Source organism: Nannospalax galili, unplaced genomic scaffold, assembly GCF_000622305.1.
Source record: "Nannospalax galili isolate Female #2095 unplaced genomic scaffold, S.galili_v1.0 scaffold622, whole genome shotgun sequence".
Taxonomy (NCBI): domain Eukaryota; kingdom Metazoa; phylum Chordata; class Mammalia; order Rodentia; family Spalacidae; genus Nannospalax; species Nannospalax galili.
The window spans coordinates 490,016-510,021 of record NW_008348570.1 but is presented as its reverse complement, the minus strand read 5'-3'; the positions used below and the strand labels follow the sequence as shown (position 1 = coordinate 510,021).

General features: G+C 38.4%; 1 protein-coding gene and 1 non-coding gene across 7 annotated transcripts in view; both read left to right on the top strand.

Moving 5' to 3' along the window:
• Positions 1–20,006, top strand: part of Map4k3 (mitogen-activated protein kinase kinase kinase kinase 3) — a 199,541-nt gene that overhangs the window by 92,732 nt on the left and 86,803 nt on the right. For all 6 annotated transcript variants that reach the window (XR_003851487.1, XM_008845504.3, XM_029569571.1 and 3 more), the window contains exons 5-8: positions 5,459–5,514; positions 6,162–6,209; positions 9,806–9,848; positions 11,336–11,408. Coding sequence is in view for 5 of the 6 variants with exons in the window: in XM_008845504.3 (XP_008843726.1) it covers positions 5,459–5,514; positions 6,162–6,209; positions 9,806–9,848; positions 11,336–11,408 (220 nt within the window). In the remaining variant the exon portion in view is untranslated. The remainder of the gene's footprint in view (positions 1–5,458; positions 5,515–6,161; positions 6,210–9,805; positions 9,849–11,335; positions 11,409–20,006) is intronic.
• LOC115072425 lies at positions 15,696–15,860 on the top strand. The gene has a single exon (XR_003851488.1). It is a non-coding gene; the product is annotated as a U1 spliceosomal RNA (small nuclear RNA).

Sequence of the window (20,006 nt, the reverse complement as noted above, 5' to 3'; positions counted from 1 at the left end):
TCTTTATTTGGGCCAAGGATATAGTTTAGGGATAGAGCACTCATTTACCATGCAAACCTAGGATTCAGTCCCTAACACCATACACAAAAATAGTTGGGTTTGGTTTGGTTTGGTTTGGTTTGGCTGGGTGCAGTGAACTTTATTGATGATATTTAAGAGAGCAGGGCTCCCTAGGCTCCTCTCCTCTTTCTGGGGTCTCAGATGGAAACTATGAAGTTTCTCGGTGTGTTGGGGGCTGAGTTGGGGCAGGGACTCCCTAGCCCAGGGCCTCTCTTCCTCTTGCTGTTGTAAGTGCTTCAGGGCTTCTTACTCCTTGGAGGCCACGTGGACCATGAAGTCCACCTCCCTGTTGCTATAGCCAAATTCATTGTCATACCAGGAAATGAACTTGACAAGTGGCCCTTGATGGCAATGCCAGCCCACAATCAAAGGTAGAAGAGTAGGTGTCGCTGTTCAAGTTGCAGGAGACAGCCTGGTCCTCAGTATAGCCTGGGATGCCCTTAAGGGAGCCAGCCCTCTTTTGATACCTGCTTCACCACCTTCTTGATGTCATTGTATTTGGTAGCTTTTTCCAGGAAGTAAGTGAGATCCATGATGGACACATTGAATATAGAAACATGGAAGGCCATGCCAGTGAGCTTCCTGTTCAGCTCTTGGATGTCCTTGCCCACGGCCTTGGCAGTGCCAGTGGATTGTAGGAATGATGTTCTGGACAGCCCCATGGCCATCACACAACAGTTTCCTGGAGGGGCCGCCTACAGTCGTCTGGGTGGTGGTGATGGCATGAACTGTGGTCATGAGTCCCTTAACTATGCCAAAGTTGTCATAGATGATCTTGGTCAGGGGTCTAAACAGTTGGTGTAGGAGGCATTGCTGATGATCTTGAGTGAGTTGATACTTCTTGTGGTTCACACTCATCACAGACATGGGGGCATCAGTAACATCTGCTGAGAAGGGGCAGGGATGACCTTTTTGGTTCCACCCTTCAAGTGGGCCCCAGCCTTCTCCGTGGTAGTGAAGACCCCAGTAGACTCCCCAGCATACTTGGCACCAGCATCACCTCATATGATGTTGGTGGGATCTTGTTCCTGGAAGATGGATAGGGCCTCCTCATTGATGACAACTTTCATATTCTCAGCCTTGACTCTCAGCTTCGACTCTGCAGTGGAACTTACTGTGGGTGAAATTATACTAGAGCATATAGACCATGTAGCTGAGGTTAATGAAGGGATCATCGATGGCATAAATATCTACTTTGCCAGAGTTGAAGGCAGCCCTGGCAACCAGGTGCCCAATATGGCCAAATCCATTCACTTTAGCCTTTACCTTTGTGTCTCAGGGGCAGGGCTGGCACTGCACAAGATGTGCCCGTCTCTGTAACAGGGAGGGGCAGAGGGCCCCAAAAAATGTTTTTTTGAACTGTCATGTAGAATTTAAAAAGAACATTCCTTCTTTTGTTCTTCAGGGCTGTTGGGTTTAAATATTATTTCTGCTTTATTTCTAAACTATCATTTAATTGGTATAAATGTATATGTATGTATATTTATATGTATTTGTTGTTTGAAACAGGGTTTCACTATGTAACCCAGGCTGACCTTGAACTTCTTGCCTCAGCCTCTAGAGTCTTAACCCCAATTTTAAAATTTTTACTGCCCTTAACATTTTTTGAAATGTTAAATTTTCTTTAAAAGGAAGGTGTTTTTGTTATCTCGGTGTATAACAGTGATCCCAGAGTCTGGCAACTTAAGCCTTTTATCGTCTTGCAGCTTCTGTGGGTCAAGAGTCAAGAATCTTTCTCAGATGGTTTAAACTCACGGTTTCTCCTGAGCATTACTGGGGCTAGAGAAGTTGCTCTCAAGATGGTCTACTGACTTCCGTGGCTTTGGCTGAGGCATTTAGTCCTTGCCAACTTTTGGCAGTAGGTTACTCTCCATAGGCGGCTCTCTCCACAGAATACTTGAGTGTCTTTATGATGTGGCATCTGGCATCTCCTGAACAAGTCCTTCCAGAGTCCAAGGAAGAAACTGCAGGCCTTTCACTTGAAGTCTCAGAAGTTGTACACTATCCATTCTGCCATATTTTCTCCTTTAAAAACAAGTCATGTAAGTGCAGCCCATGCTCAAGAAGAAGGTTAATTTCCGACTTGTGAATAAAGAAGTATTAGAAAATCTGTGGACATATTTCAGCCATGGCAGGGGCACATTTTTGAATTCATATTTTTCCAGTATAACTGCCTCCTTATTTTTTTTTCTTCTGATGTGTATCTTCATATTGTGTGAAGAATTAACATTAACCCTTAAGTGTTCCATCCTAATGGGCTTTTTCTCTATATTCCAATGAACTTTTTTCTGTTTATCATTATCCTTTAACAATTTTCTATGTTCTGTTATATCATTTATAGTGAATTATGCTCTCTCTTATTTTGTCATTTTAGATTTTGAGATCATCTTTATTGAGACCTTTCAGTGGGAATTCTATAGTGTTGGAGGATATGGACTTTCCAGAGTGTTTGTATATAGTCCCCTACCTCAATTGCCTTGGTATTTCTAATGTATATTTGAGTTCTAAGCCTGATCTCTAAAGGGGCCTATGGTGACAAGTTCTAAGAGAAGATGTTTTCCCTCTGGTCTGGATTCCAGGCCATGACAGAGAGAGTCCCTAGCCATTTCCTGTGCTTATCTACTCTTAATGGTCATGTAGCCCTTTTAGGGCTCTAGTCTTATGATGGTGTTTGTTCTAAGTCTTTCTCTGCATATCCAGGACTTTGTCTTTTGTGCCCAGGTAGGGGATTGAAACAGACCGTTAGTTTACCATGATCAGCCTCCCCCCAAAGTGACAGCTAGACTAATCTCTTACAGTTTTACCTGCTTGCCATTTCACTTTTTGTTCTTGGCCTCTAGAAATGTCTCTTACTGTTTGTGAGCCTAGGTAGGCCTTTGAAAGGTTTATTCTAAAAGTTTTTTCATAGATGTTACTTTCAGGTTATCTTATTTGTCATACTGTAAAAAAATTTTCAAGAAGGCCCATTACTGAATAAGAGTAGGCTTAGAAGCTACAGAAATGAATTACACGATTTGTCTTCTAACATTTAAGCCTAGACCTGTACTCAAAAATAATCTAATTAGAAAATTTTTTTCTCTCCTGTAATTGTAAAACACCACAAGTACTGTAAACATATTTACAAAGCTGTTAAGTCTGCTGAAATGTGAGTTTGCTAAGGTAGCAAAGGATTCCATTATTAGCATTTAGTACAAATCCTAGAATAATATCTCTGCCCTAATTATTTATGTATTCTAGAGTGACTTAACTACAACTAGGGAAGAAAACTATTTGTGTTGGTCCTATCAATACTGTGACCAAATCAAATGACAGAAGCAACATTAAAAAGGAAATACTTATGTTAACTCACTGTTTCAAAAATTCAGTTCAGGTTTGCCCCACACTTGGGAGACAGAGACAGGGCATCCTCAGAGCAAGATGGTTGGCTAGACTAGCTGGATTGGTGAGTTCTGGATTCAAGTGACAGACCCTGTTTCAATATGTAACATAGAGAAGGAATGAGGAAGACACCCAACTTCAGTCAGCCCTCTATACACATATGCACCATACACATCCACACATGCATGGTCACTCACAGAGATGAGCATACATAGCACACACAAAAACAACTCAAGAATTTTGGAGGAAGTTATACTCAAACCATAGCGAATGTACACAGGAAATCTTGGGCCTATATTATGCAGGCCAGAGAATGACTATCATAGCTACACTTTGTTTTCACTGAGTGAATGTATTAAGTATACAGCAAGAAAAGCAAAAGAACAGGGAGCAGGTAGCAAATAAATAGAAGCTGCAGGTAAATAGCAAAACATGAAATCCAGAGTTTGCAACATCCAGCAAAGACATTGAGGTATCCTGATGGAGAGAGTAAACAAAGGCAATGCCACCAAAGCCGGTGGCTTCCAAACATCCAGCAGAAAATGACTGGGGAAGTTGCATTCAGCTGGAGTTTCCAATTGAGCATTTCCTTCCATGGATGAGCTTCTGGATTCTCTTTCCCACCACAGGCATTTTTATACTATGGGCAGTACATAGTAGTAGCCTCTGTTGGCATAGTTCACTTTCTAGCTGTTCTCAAAGATGCAATGTTTTTTAAAAAAGTGCCCTTAGTTGCTTTGCTGTTTTTCCCTCTCCCCGTTACAGTGTTGGGGCCAGTCTGACCCAGGACAATTGGTCTTGGAGGAGACAAAGGAGGGCTTCCTCCTTGCTCTCAGAGTCCTCTTCCAACAGTCTTAAACAGCACATGACAATTTATCAATATAATTTAGATTACAATTATGATAAAATTAAGCTGTATATATTGATGTGGAAAAATGTCCATGATAAGTGCAAGAACAGGTTTCAGAATCGTGTGCTCTGAGTTCATTTTTGTTCATTTGTAGTACAGTACAGATGATCTTTGCCTTACCATGGTCTGACCACACAGCCTTTTGACTTTGCAGTGTATGGAAGGCATACACATTCAGTAGAAACAGTGTATCCAGTTTTGAATTTTGACCTTTTCCCAGGCTACTGATCTATATCCATGTATAGTGGGAGTACTTGTACTCTTGTTTTCATAGGCAGGGCAGCAAACCACAGCTTCCACTTAGCCATGAGATCCTGAGAATAAACAACTGATGCTTCATGATATCCAGGACTACTTAGCTGGGATGCCATTATGTTAGGTGTATTAAATAGTTTTTGACTTAGAATATTGTTAACTTAATACAGGTTTATCTGGAGCATAACCCCATTATAAGTTGAAAATCGTGCATTATATAAAAATGTCTCCATAAAATCAACTGATAGATTATAGACCAAACTTTTGATATTGTTATTGTATAATACTTTGGATACGGAAGAGAACTTTGCTTTCTTAATTTCTGTATTGATTGAAATTTTCATAATGAACATACATTAATTTTATAACTGCAACACTAATACTTTTAGGAAAAACAATTGATTTAAAACCAGCTGTAATAATTTGCTCACCAGTAAAAATGCCTTAATGAAAACTAGGTAAACCTCTTGGATATTCTAACATTTATAAATGCTGGATCATCGAGGTATAAAAATGAAAATAAAATCAGTCTTAATCATTCATTTTTTCCGTAGACATGCAGTGGCTTTTCTGTACCAGGTACTGTCCTAAGCACTGGAAACACAACAGTGAGAATTCTAGACTTAAACATAATAAAAAATAAAAGCTCTGCCTTTGTGAAGCTTACGTTTTAGTAGAATTGTTTATTTTGTGACGTTTACATTTTAGTAGAATTGTTTATTTTGTGACGCTTACATTTTAGTAGAATTGTTTAGGTATATTGAATCCTATTGCTTAATGGAATTTATAAAACTGTCACTTATTGAAAATTACTCTTTGCTTAATCTTAGTAATATTAATTTTGTTTTCTTACAGTAACTGGACCTCTGTCAGAACCACAGATTGCCTATGTTAGCAGAGAAACACTACAGGTAAATCAAGTATTAACTAAAAAGTAATATTCATTATTAAATTAGATGTTTATTTACTATGCATTGCTATTAAAGGATGAAGTATTCTAGTTTGGTAAACTCTTGAAGACTTTTGATACTTTTTTTATATGTTTTGTTTTGCTTTTGTGGTGCTGGATGTTGAACCCATGACATGCTAGGCAAGTGCTCTACCTCTGAACTGTATCTCCAGCCCTTAATACATTTTTAAATTGTATTAACTCATGTTATACTTACAAATCAACACTTGAAGCCTAAAGGTTACAATATAACCTAGAATTCAAGTGGTAATCTATCTATTCCTCTTAATGAAAAAAAAAGCCTTGACAGGTAGGTAGTACTGTGGGAACTGACACTCATTCTGATTCTAATGGAACACATACTTGAAGTCATTTCAAACTATTTGCAGAGGTTGCTCAAATTTATTGTGGAAAAATTAGTGATTCCATCGGAGTTTTATTTATCTTCTTCATTGTCTTGACTCTGTGTCCTTAGTATATTTCATTAAACAATGCTCACAGCCAGATTTTCTGTAAGGAATAAAATACTGACTACTGCTCAATTGCTTAAAATCCCAAATTGTGCTTTGTGATATAATCTGTTTTTTGTTTGTTTGTTTTTAACTTCAGGGATTATATTACCTTCACAGTAAAGGAAAAATGCACAGAGATATAAAGGTATACATTATATTTTTAACCTAATAACCTGCTATTCATTTTGAAGTACGCTGACCCAATTATTGAACAAAATTCTTTCCCTTATTCCACCTGATAAATTTGTTATCTGAAATATATTACAATAAGAAGCATAAGTGATCTATGAAGAGTTTACTTACATTTAAAAATTACTTTATTATTTTTATTTTGTGTGTATGAGCACATTACCTGCATGTGTATAAGTTCACCCATGCCGTGCAGTGCCTGTGGAGGTCAGAAGAAGGTGTCAGATCCCCTGAAACTGGAGTTACAGACAGCTGTTAGCTGCTATGTGGGTACTGGGAATCAAACCTGGGTCCACTACAAGAGCAGTCAGTGCTCTTAACCACTGGGTCATCTCTCTGACCCCAGAGTTTAATTACATTTTTAAGATAACTTTGTTGAGACGAGATTCACATGTCATAAAAACTTCCAGTGTAAAATATATAATTCAGTGAATTCATTTGGAGGGTTTTCTTTGGCTTTGGTTTGGAATTTTTTTGAGACAGGGTCTCATTTGACCCAGGCTGTCCTCAGACTCACTGTGTAGTTGAGGATGACCTTGAGCTCCTGGTCCTTCTGCCTCTACCTCCTAAGTGCTGGGATTATAGGCAAGCAGCACCACACCTGGCCAGATTAGTGTTTTCATAGCTCTTTTTAGCTCATTTATAGCTATTTTTGAATAAAATGCAAATTAAGTCATACCTTTCATCAAGTTATAGCAAATTTCATACTTTGTGTTCTGCTAAGTTTTAGCAATCTTGAGGAATTTTGATTAATGTGTCTAAATGGATGAATTAAATCTTTTTTAAAATTTTAATTTATTTTTATTTTATGTGTATCAGTGTTTTGCCTGCATGTATATAAGTGTGCCCATGTTGTACAGTGCTCAGAAGTCAGAAGAGGGCATCTGATCCCCTGGAACTGGAGTTACAGATGGTTGTTAGCCACCATGTGGGTGCTGGTAACTGAACCCAGGTCCTCTGCAAGAGCAGCCAGTGCTCTTAACCACTAAGCCATTTTATCCAGCCCCAGTGAATTAAATCTTGACATCTTGTCTTGTCTTTAGCTGTCAGAAGGAAGCAGTGCTCTGGGCAAGCTGGGGTTAGTTCAGTGCTGACAGGACTCCTGAGGGTGTTTTCTAAAGATCCTATCTTCTCCATAATCTAGGTATTTCCTCTTTTCATTTATTTTTCTTGTCCTTCTTTATTTAGTCTGCCTCCTACCATTCCCTCCCTCTAGTGTTTTCTCTAGTGTAGAGCTTCTTAAACTTCAGGGGAAATAGGGGAATCATTTTGCTCTCTTAGTCCCCAATAAAAGCCCTGGACTACTCTGTTCAGTGAATGCCCTTAATACTCATGCACTCCGATTTCCCCTGAAATTTAAGTGGGCTTGTGGATTCCCCAGCTTTTGGTATTTTCTGTAAGCCACTTAAGATATGAGCAAAGAGCTTTGTGTTTCACAGGTAAATGGCTTCTATGGAGAGCAGTCTATTAAGAAAGGGGCTGTTTAGGAAAATCCAGATGATCTTGAAGCATCGTTTTGGGGTTTGTTTTTTTTTTGTTTTTTTTTTTTTTTTTTTTTTTTTTTGGTCAGCAATGAAGGTTGGGTGCTCTTCAAGCAGAAAGAACAATGTGAACAAAAATACAATGAAGTCTGAGGTTGTTTAAGAGAATTAGAGTACAATCTGTACTCTATTATTGAGGAGCAGAGAGGTAGTTTCGTAGTTGGAGAGCTTAACTGGGTAGCTTGGTGGTCCATTATTCAAGGACTCTTGTGTGTGACTTTAGAGTTTGAGTAAATTCTGACATCAGCACAGCCTCCGTCTTTGGCTAAGCCACTACTGAATTATAGTTCACCTATATTTCTGTAGTAGCCTTCTAACTGGTCTCACTGCTCCCATCATACCTAACAAACAACATGGTCTTTTAAAGTCAGATCTTGTCACTCCCCCGTTTAGAAGTACCATTGATTTCCCATATTCACTGTGAAGTGCAGCGTGTGGAAGACCTTGGTCAGCAAGGTTATGCATGATCTGCATTTCTCTGACCTCATCTCATGCTCCATTCCTGTTTATTTACGCCATTCCAGTCACATAAATTTGCTGTTGTTGGAATATATTGAGCTCATTCTGGCCCTAGGTCTTTGTGTTTGTTGTTCCCTCTTTCTGGAATGTTCTTATCCTAGATTTGGTATGATTGTCTATCTTTACTTCACTGAGATCTGTTTATCACTGCCTTTCACAGGACTTCTTTCCGCTTGACTTTGAATCTTTTCTTAGTTCGCAGATGATCATTTTTTATTTTCTTTCTCGCTTACTCGGATGAAAATTTCATGAAAACTGGAACTTATTCATTACTGTAAACTGGAACTCAAAATAGCACCTGGTTATCCAGTCATCTTTGGGGGGTGAGGCCGGGGTGGATAGAGGGAAGAAAGGAAGGATTAGAGGCTGTGATATATGTGGAATGATAGAAGCTGTAACTTGGGGAAATTAATCTGGAGGTGGAGAGAAAACAAACCAAAGACTAGCAGAGCTCTAAATAGGTAGAAGGAGGTAAGTTAAAAGCCATGCGCTAGGCCCATCTTACCTTTTTCTCCCTTTCTTCATTATTCCATAGATCTGGTGATAGTATTGAGTGCAGCTCAGTTTCCTGAATGACATTTGGGTGTCTGTAAATCTTTTCTTCTTTTTTTTCTCCCTAGTCTTCTGCCATTTCTTCTTCTTGATAGTTAGGGGGAAGGTGTTCAACAAAAGCTTCCCCCAGGCTGTAATCATACCAGCGCTGTGGCTGACAGCCACTTACCTTGTTTTGCTCATTTGTTTAAAAGTTGCAGAGGAAGCAGCTGTGGGCCTGTAGCTAGTTATTTGTAGCCAGATGACCCTAAACTTTTGAGGAGGCTATTATAATAGAGAGTCCCACCTACTAAGAAGCAAGACGGTCACATCCAACACTGGTGGGTTCCTGGGAACGAGGACATAAGGACAAGAAATAGTAATCAAGTTTAAGGTGTAATTCGAGCAATTGAAACACCATGCTAAAGTAACATTTTAATGTGGTGATAGTGTGTGATCAGCAAGGAAATAGCAGTCAGATGAAAACATGTGACTTCTGGGCTGGAGAGATGGCTCATCCATTAAGAGCACTGACTGCTCTTATAGAAGACCCGGGTTCAATTCCCAGCACCCAAGTGGCAGCTAACAACCATCCGTAACTCCAGTTCCAGAGGATCTGATACCTTCTTCTGACCTCCACAGGCATTGCGTGACATGGTTGCACTTACATACATGCAGGCAATACACTCATATACATAAAATAAAAAAATAAATATCACTTCTGTATTAGCATTCATATTATGATAGCAAGTAGGTTTTTTTAAAGGCTGTGTATTATATAAGGACAGTGAAATTACTAAAAAGTGAATAATTTCTTCTATAATTAACATTTTAATTGAACATACTTTAAATTTAAGTATTTCTAGATCTAAAGCTGTAATCATTTAAATACATGTATTTAATCTCATATATTTGATCTAATGTCTGTTTTCTACTTAACTAAAATGTTCTCACTTTTAAGGGAGCTAACATTCTATTAACGGACAATGGTCATGTGAAATTAGGTAAGTAAATTGGAATTCTGTTGTATACACAAATCTTTTCTGAAACATAGTTCAGCTTGGTTTGAGGTTTTGTTTGTTTTTGGTTTTTTTTTTTTTTTTGTAGGACAGGAATTTCCTTCTCCTAGGACACCTCTAGGGATGTCATCTATATATTTTTCAAAGGAAATTTCATGACAGGCCTGGTCACCTCTTCGTGTGATTCTCATCCCCTAAGCAGGAATAGCCTGTCCTTCACATGAGACAGATAGCTAGCTGCAAAGATGCTGTGAACGAATCCATTTGGGGAGTTCTCAGCTCTAAACCCAAAGATGTGACTCTAGTAAGAAATCAGTATAAAATTGTAAAAAGAAAAGAAGACAAACAAAAACAAATTCATTAACTCCAGAAGTCCTTCAATCTTTATCTAAGCTTTCTAAAATACAATTATTATTTCTATAAGAATAGAATTTAGGTGCTGCATGTTGATTTATTTCATGCAGTAACTTATAAATCGATAACTTTTGTCTCAAGGTATGATTAAAATAAGATTCAAAACCTAAATAATGACTTAAAAGCAAAAAAAAGTTCAGTATAGTAACTTTATGAACTTTATTAAGTAATAACAAGTATGTAATAACAAATATGAAACAATTTTGAACTATTTAGGACAAGTAAAATTCAAAATATGTATTGTTTTATAAAAATGTCCATAGGGCTTGGGATGTTAGCTCAGTAGTAGACCCCTTGCCTAGAATGTTCAAGGCCCTGGGTTCAATCCCCAGCTGTACAATAAATAAATACTATTTTGAACTACAACCTACTATGAAACTAATCAGATTGAAAGTACTTATGTAATCAACATAAAACAAAGTTTTCAAAGCAACCTGTAAATATGAGAAAAGAAGAAAAGACATGTCCTCTTCTTGTCTATTATATACTCTAGATGGCTTAGTGAACAGTTTCTACCAGCAGTGTAATTTGTGACTGTGTTATGTACCTTACTTTATCTTAGGATGGATTTAGAAATCATTAAATATACTAGAAAAAAAACTCAACAAGTCCCCACTAAGTGGTCAGCATTGCCAGGAGTGTGCTGCTAAGGTAAAGATAGGAGAATGCTGTGTTGGAGTGTCTTCAAACTGGATGGATTTACCAGTGGATATATCTGTCTGTTAATCTGGGTCTGGCAGAGAGTGAATGGTATTAAAGGTCCCTTCCAGTAATATTCCTAGAAGTAGAGGTCCTAGAAACTAGAAATTAAAATGGTGTCATTGTAGATTTTTCTGAGCCCTTACCCTCTCATCAAATTGTTTGGTTTTGACCTTTTTGTCATTTGATCATATGGGATATGTAGTATCTAATCTGGCTATGCCACATGCTGCTATTTGTGAAATCTTAACTAGTACATCAAAGTTCAAACATTTAACAATTGAGATTCTTTTTGCATAATTCATGAAAATAATTATTGAAAGTTAAACAATTTTACTTTCTCTCATTTTTTTAAATAGCTGATTTTGGAGTTTCTGCACAGATAACAGCTACAATTGCCAAACGGAAGTCTTTCATTGGTACCCCATACTGGTAATTGTATTTTCATTCTCTTTTTTCTTTTTTACTGTCCTGTCATTAATGGATACAGCATTTCTTCTTTTAAAAAAAAATAAACTGAAAGACTGGTCAGAATTCTTAGGACTAGGATAGACTAGAAGGTAGTCATCAAGTTACATAATAAAGCATGTATACTTATAGATGGATTACTTGGCCAAAAAAAAATAAAATAACCTGCATAGTATTTTTCATAAGGCAGAAAAGTCTTTAAAGTTTGATACAGTTTTTAGGAAACTTCCAGCTTTGCTAACAAAACCTGACTCCTTTGCATGTATTTTCATAGATGTTTTATATATGTCTTCTCTACCACCATATTCTAATGATTAGATTATTCATAGTACCCCTTGGCTTAAAACTTTGTTTGTTGGGACTGGCAAGATGGCCCAACAGTTAAGAGCACTGGTTACTCTTACAGAGGATCCAGGTTTGATTCCCAGCACCCATATGATAGCTAATAACTATCTGTAACTCCAGACCTTCTGTAATTCTTCTGTTCTTGGCCACTGACTCTGTGCAATTCACTGAGCACTGTGACTGCAGTGGTGGTCAGGGACAGGCTGTTTTGTTTATCACTATTACTTAATCTATAAGTTTTGCAGTGCCTTGAGCTGCCAGTCCCCAGACATCCCTAGTCTGACTGCTCAGTATAAATTTGTACTGCTGATTGTCTAAGTTGGGAATGTGATAAGTAACAGCTTTTAAATTGATTTGTCTCTTTATTAAGTATAAATTATACATGTCAGATAGTGTTAGATTTACATGAAAAACTTACAGTTCTGTCTTTTGCTGGCTCTAGCATTATCTGTTATTTATAGGCTCTGTTGTAGTAGTTGAAGATTTCAGCCCTTCATCCTTCTGTTTCTCTTGTGCTTACAGGGTACTTGCTGAACCAATTAGTACACTTAATATCACTCTTCACTCTTTCTGAATTTAGTAATTTCATTTTTAATTTCCTTTTCTTTTAATCTGTTATTAAGAAATATCTTCCCACATTTTCCAGTTCTCTAAAATGCCTCTATATAATTGTCTATACCAGAAAGCCTGTCTAACTATCATTCCTGAGTTTTAAGGTTGGTTGGTTGGTTGGTAATGTGTGTGTTTATTGGGTATTGAACCCAGGGACTCACTGCATGGTAGGCAAGCACGCTACCATTGAGCTACATCTCCAGTCCCTAGTTTGTTGCTTTCATCTGTGTTTTCTTCCTGGAATAATTCTTCCTAGAGTCTTCTGTACTCTTCCAGTTTGGTCTGTTTATGCTCTAGTCTAGCTTTGATAGAGCTTCACCCTGGGAGTTCCATTCTTGGATTCTAATCAAATTCAAAATTCTTTTGATTTTTTTTTCCTTGAAACACATTTTACTATCTGCATGGGGAGTAAAAGTTTTGAGACTTCACATTTCTGTCTTCACATTTGATTGAATATAGAATTGTAGGTTAGAATTTTTGAGGTATTGTGTCTGTGTTTTTTCTGACACCAGTGGAAAGCCATCAGGATGCGTGTTTCTTTGAATGCAACCCGCACCTCCCCCTAGAGTCACATCTGTTTTTTTTTTAATGTGTTTTTTATTTTATGTGTATGAGTGTTTTGCCTACATGTATCTAAGTGTATCACATGCATGCCCCGTGCCCACAGAGGTTGGAAGAGGACATCAGATCCCCTGGAACTGGAGTTAAGGACCATTGTTAGTCACCAGGTGCTAGGATTTGAACCTGGGTCCTCTGCAAGAGCAGAGGCTCTTAACCACTGAGCCATCTCTCCAGCCCCTCCACCTACTATTTTGATATTCCTTGATAATTCACGATATATTTTGCTTGGTTTTTATTTTTACTCCTTTATACTTGGCATTATTTTTCCCTTCAGGGATGAATGTCTTGGAGTTCTGGGAAGTACTCCTGTATTGAGTTGATCAGTTCTTTGCCATGTTTTTTCCTACTCTCTCTGGCACTTCTTAATTATATCTCAGGCCACTTGAATTAACCCATTAGTTTCTTACTTCCAGTTTATTAAAAAAAAAAAAAAAGTTTTATTCAAGACGCAGACAGTCTCTGAGCTTGAGACCAGACAGGTGTACACAGCAAGTTCCAGACCAGCCAAAGTTACATAGTGAGACCCTGTCTCAAAAACACAACAAAACAAACAAAAAACCACTCATTCTGCTTCCTGCAAGAGTTTCTTGGCATTTTAGATTCATACTTTCAGAATGGAGGCTTGTTTCAAAGGTTTAATAATCATTGCATTGATGGACTGACTGTAGATCTGCAAGTGGTAGTTAGGTGTCTATAGTCCCAGTTCTGGTGCGGGGGCGGCGGGGCATGAGGGTCACTGAGGCAGGAGGATATCTGGCACCCAAGAGTTTGAGGCCAACCTGGAACAACATAGAATTGCTCAGAATACATAAGCAAAGCTGACTCAATCTCTGTGTGTACAGGAGAGGCAAGGTGTGTGCCTAGGGGTTAGTGTTCCCCAAATGGGTTGACCAGGGACTGTGGAGAACTCAGTGTTCTACACATACACACACACACACACACACACACACACACACACACACGCGCGCGCGCAGACACACCCTCAGTATTCTACACACACACGCACACACACCCTCAGTGTTCTACACACACACACGCACACACACCCTCAGTGTTCTACACACACACACGCACACACACACTCAGTGTTCTATACACACTCACAACATACACACACACACACACCCTCAGTGTTCTACACACACACACAACACACACACACACACACCCCTACCTAATCAGGATGTCTCCTGAGTCCTAGCTGTCACGTGTTCCTAGAATTCATGAGGGAAGCCTCTCTTACTTCTCTTGATCTTTATTCTGTGGCAATAAGGAAGGAATAATTGCTGGGGCTCAGGAGATGAAAAGAGGGAACTAACTGCTGACATTTTCAAATACTATTCCTCTTCTCGCCCAACCTCAGTCTGACTTTTGTTGTCAGCACTTGGGTGGTTCTTTGAGGCTCAACAGCTTGCTAGTTGCTCTTGACCTCTGCACCCTTGATTAGCCCTTTTGCCTTGCTCTGTCATTTTGCATTTGTTCTCAGTCTTTCTGTGGTTTTAGATAAGATATGTCTTCTAGGATTTTGAAAGATGTGTGTTTGTATCTCTCCTTGTTCTACTCTTTATCGTTTGAGTTTGTTTTCTGAGAGAAGCCAAGGATTTGAAGAATTATCTGTTGCTGTTTCACATACTGTCTGTCCTCAGTTTGTCTTTGTGTGTCTGGAGGAACATTCACCCTATCCCTGGAATCTAGCCTGATTCTGCACACATGCTCCATAAATGTTTGTTGATGAGGATTGAACTTTACCTCCACTTCCAGAAGGTAAAACTGTCATTCCTTATACAACAGTGTGGGAAATACCTTGGGAGATGTGAAGTTGTGAATTAGGCAGAGTTAGTTAGCGGAGCACAGTAGGAACACCCGGGTCTACTCTGTCTCTTTTTCTAGTACCATATCTTTCCCACCTAAATCTAACAATATTCATTCTCTCTCTTCCAAAGTGATTAGGTTGGCAGTTAGTTAGAAACATCAGACCCAAAACACTCATTTGGGACAATGACACATGCCCTTGTTTGGCAGTCTTTCGTATAGAATCCAGCTAAGTGGATCACTTATTTTAGGTGGACAGTTCTGTGGTTGCCTAACGAGGAAGATAAAGCAGATTTCCACCATCTAAAACATTTCCTGTTGTCCCTTTTTAATAAATTCTCTCACCATCCCTGACCTTTAGTATTTAGTAACATGTAGTTTCAGCTTGTATGGTTTACCTTTTCCTTACCTGTCACACTAGTGGAATCATGCCACCTACAGCCTTCAGTGTTTTGTGGTTGTTGTCTTCCTATCTTAATTGCTGGAATTTTTGGGTTGTCTTCATAAATTTATCGTTACTAAGTTTTTCTAAAGCATTCACTTTAATTTTGATTTTTAACTATTTTTAGATTTATAATAAAGTTTTCGTACTATTTCATTAAATTGTGTGTTTGCAATAGCAAAGACACCTGAAATACCTTGGTTTACTGAAGAGTCCAACTGACTGTGGTAGGCACACATGACTGTAACTAGGTGCCTTCAGAGGTCAGTGTCTGTGTGTTTTGCCCCCTATAAAGGCTTTTTCTCTTCTGTAGCTAGACTATAGTTGTCAGTAATGTAATAGCAAGCATACTTTAAATTTACCTTTTCTTCCCATAATGTGAATTTTCATGAGAGATATTTCGAGATCAATAGACTTTAAGACGTTACCTGGCAGGGGAGACACCATGATCAGGAAGGTGGTTTTTCCAGGGCAGGGCTCATCCATTGCACTTGTGGTGTTCTGACCCCGGCGATTTCTCCAAATGCGGGAAACTCGACTGCGTAATTTGTGGTAGCAGGGGACTGTGTTCGTGCTCCCTCTTGGGGGCGGGGGGCGAGTTGCATAGTTTTTTTCCAGTGTCTTATTTTTATCTTAACTTGACTTTCTTGAAATCATACTGGAAGACAAATGTATATTTCTTTTTTTTAATTTATTTAATAGCCACATGATTAGAAGAAGCATTTCATTACAGCTTTAACATATTCAGTAACACATTCCAGAGCAAAGATACATCTCATTGAAAAGTGGCTGTAAATTTTTAGGTTCACAGTTGAATTTATACAGTTATACAGTATTGAATTCAGTATAAACCCTGTAAGACATAAAATTGAATGAGTTTTTAACATTTAAAAAAGATCTCCATTTCATTTTAAAATACACTGTTTCCTACAGAAAGACTCATTTTTAATGCTACTAACACTTAGATGTTTGCACATGCATCTCTAATCTCTATGTATCTGATTATTACTAGTCACAATTGGTTACACTCAGATCATTGGCACCTGAGTATGGATATAAGTAAGTCATCAGGTAGATTTCAATGGTAATGTTTATCACCTCTACTAATTAACATGAAGTAAGTTTTTATGCTTCCTCCTCAAATATAACACATTTTTTAAATTTGTTGTGGCACCCTCCCATAGCCCCCCGCCCACTGGATTCCATATACTCTGTCATACCTGTTACTGTCCACTGTGTTGTCAGTGCCCCCAGCGATTCCCCAGTGTTTGTCCATCCGCTGAATCTAGTCAGCTTATCTAGAGATCCTTGTTTTAGGAAGATCAGCTCTTCCTCATCTAGCAGCAATTAGTTGTCAGTATTCCTTTAGATAAGATTGGGATCTGCTGTTCATTTTGCCAGTTCTATGCTGGGTTACTATCTGGGAGTCCCTTGGGCCACCCTGGCCAGCAACTCAAAAGAAGGTATCTCCTATCTGGCATTGTTGTTGTTATGTAGCCTTCAGCTATACATATGGACTCTTAAAAAAATTATATTGACCCCTTTTATCTTTGGTTATACTTTCCTTTTGGGTGTTTAAAACCCTACAGTTGGCCAAGATAAACCAATTTATTTTTATTCTTAAGGTCATTTGAGGATCTGTTCCTCAAGGGTCACATGGGCTTGGGAGGAGGCCCTGGCTCCTCTCCTTTACCAGTTACTTCTAAGTCAAAGGTCCTGCTCGACCATGGCTGGCTTCGCTTGGAAGCATAGAGAGAATGTTTCCTCTGTGTTGACCCTCCTCTTTGTAGACTGGACACTAGTTCAAGTCCATCTGGTGGGGTCTCCATGGCCTCCTTGATCAAGAGGACAGGTGACTCACCACAGTTACAAGACATTTTGAGAGATGCTCATAGTCCCCTGGAACTTAGTCGACCTAGGAGGGCAAGGAGCCAAAGCTGCCCTTTATGTCCTTCTGACCAAATTAGTATAGGCCTCCAAGTATGGCTGTTAAACATCCAAGATTAGTTCTACCAGACTGGTACTGTTAATTACCATGTGCCATGTAGATAAAGCTTGGGCAAAGATCAAATGTTCTCAGATAAACCTTGCCCAGACAGATATTATATTCCTTGATCTAGTTGTATGTATAAGTTGTCAGTAGGTTGTTGGACTAATATGGTTTCCTCTGTTTTTTTAAAACTAGCTAGGCATTATTTATCTCTTGCATTGTTTAACCCTTCCACCATGGTTTCCACATTTAAGGTGCCCCCATATTTCCCATTTCTCCCTTACTAATATCCTTTTCCTATGGTCCCAGCTCTCTTGAGCGCCTTCTTTCCCTTTATCCCCTAGGTTCCTTATATAACCTTCCCTCCCCCCTCCCCTTAAAATAATCCCATTTTTACCCATATCTCCCTTATTAACAAATCCCTGTTTCCTACTGTTCTTCTCTTTCAGGTTCTTTCTTTTCCTTTACCTCCCTGGTTCCTTTTCATTGTCCTGGTTCCTGTAGTTATGTCTGGAAACACACTCACTCATCAGGATTTAGTACTAGGATCCATATATGAGGGAGAATATACGTCAATTTTTTTTTTCTGAGTCTGTTACTTCACTTAGTATAACAGTTTCTAGTTCCATCCATTTATGTGCAGATCTCATGATTTCATGGTTTTTTTTACTGCTGAGTGAAACTCTATCATATAAATGAACCACATTTTCATTATCCATTCGTCAGTTGAGGGACACTTAGGTTGCTTCCATCTCTTAGCTGTTGTGAAAAGAGGAGCAACAAACAAGTGTCTCTACAATAGGATGAGTCCTTTGGGTATATGCCAAGGAGTGGTATAACTGGGTCAAATGGTAGGTTCATTTGTAGTTTTTGAAGAGTTCTCCACACTGCTTTCCATAGGGGTTGAACAAGTTTGCAGTCCCACCAGCAGTGTGTGAGTATTCCTCTTTCCCCACATCCTCTCCAACATTTGGTATCATTTGTTCTCTTGATCTTAGCCAGTCTGACTGGGTAAGATGAAATCTTAAAGTGGTTTTAATTTGCATTTCCCTAATTACTAGTGATGTTGAATACATTTTAAGATGCTTCTTAGCCGTATTTATTTCTTCTTTTGAGAACTCTGTTCAGCTCCTTAGCCCATCTTTTAATTGGGTTACTTCCTTTCTTGATTCTGTTTTTCGAGTTCTTTATATATTCTGGACGTTAAACCTCTATCAGATGTGTCGCTGGTGAAGATTTTCTCCCATTCTGTGGGTTTTCTCTTCACTTCCTTGGTTGCTTCTTTTGATGTACAGAAGCTTTTTAGTTTAATGAGGTCCCATTTGTTGATTCTTGACTTTGTTTCCTGAGCAAATGATGTCCGGTTTAGATAATCCTTTCCTACACCTATACTTTGTAGGTTATTGCCAATGTTTTCTTCTAATAGTTTCAGAGTTTCAGGCTTCACATTTTAATCCATGATCCATTTGGGATTGACTTTTGTGCAAGGTTGAAGATAAGGATTTAGTTTCATATTCTTCTATAGGTGGAGATCCAGTTTTGCCAGCACCATTTGCTGAACATTTGTCTTTCCTCTAGTGAATGTTCTTGGCCCCTTTTTCAAATATCAGGTGGCTGAAATTGCATGTGCTCATATTTGGGTCTTCAATTTTGTTCCATTGATCTATGGGTCTATTTTTGGTGCCAGTACCACGTCGTTTTTATTACTATAGTTCTATAATACAGTTTAAAATCTGGTGTAGTAATCCCCCCGGCATTGCTCTTAATGCCCAGTGTTGCTTTGGCTATCCAAAGTCTTTTGTGCTTCCATATGAATCTTAGGATTTTTTTTTCTAATTCTATGAAAAATATCATGGGGATTTTGATTGGCATTGCATTGAATCTACAAATGGCTTTTGGTAGGATGGTCATTTTCACAATATTAATTCTTCCAATCCATGAGCATGAGAGGTCCTTCCATCTTCTGAGGTCTTTCTCAATCTCTCTTTAAAGATTTAATATTTTCATTGTAAAGGTCTTTAATGTCTTTGGTCAGGTTTATTCTGAGATTTTTTTTCTTTTCTTTTTTTTTTTTTAGCTATTGTGAAGATGAGGGTTTCTATGTACTCTTTCTCAGATTGCTTGTTATTGGTATACAGAAAGGCTCCAGAGTTTTGTGGATTAATTTTGTAACCTGCCACTTTACTGAACGTGTTAATAATTTCTAGGAGTTTCCTGGTAGAATTTTTGGCATCTCTTAGATATAATATATCATCTGCAAAAAGGAATAATTTGATCTCTTCCAATTATTACTCCTTCTCTTGTCTTATTGCTCTTGAAAAGTTTCAAGCACTATGTTAAAGAGGAGTGGAGATAGTGGACAGCCTTGTCTGGTTCCTGATTTCAATGGGAATGCTTTCAGTTTTTCTCCATTTAGAATGATGTTGGCTATGGGTTTGTTATATATGCTTTTAATTATGTTAAGGTATGTTCCCTCCAGTCCATTTCCCTCTAGGACTTTGAACATAAATGCATGTTGAATTTTGCCAAAGGCCTTCTCTGCGTCTATTGAGATGACCATGTGGTTCTTGTCTTTGATTCCATTTATATGATTTATGACTTATGTATATTGTATGTTTACTGCATCTCTGGGATAAAGCCAACTTGATCATGGTGGATGATCTTTTTGATGTGTTCTGTATGCGGTTTGTAAGTATCTTGTTGAGAATGTTTGCATCTATGTTCATTAAGGACATATCCT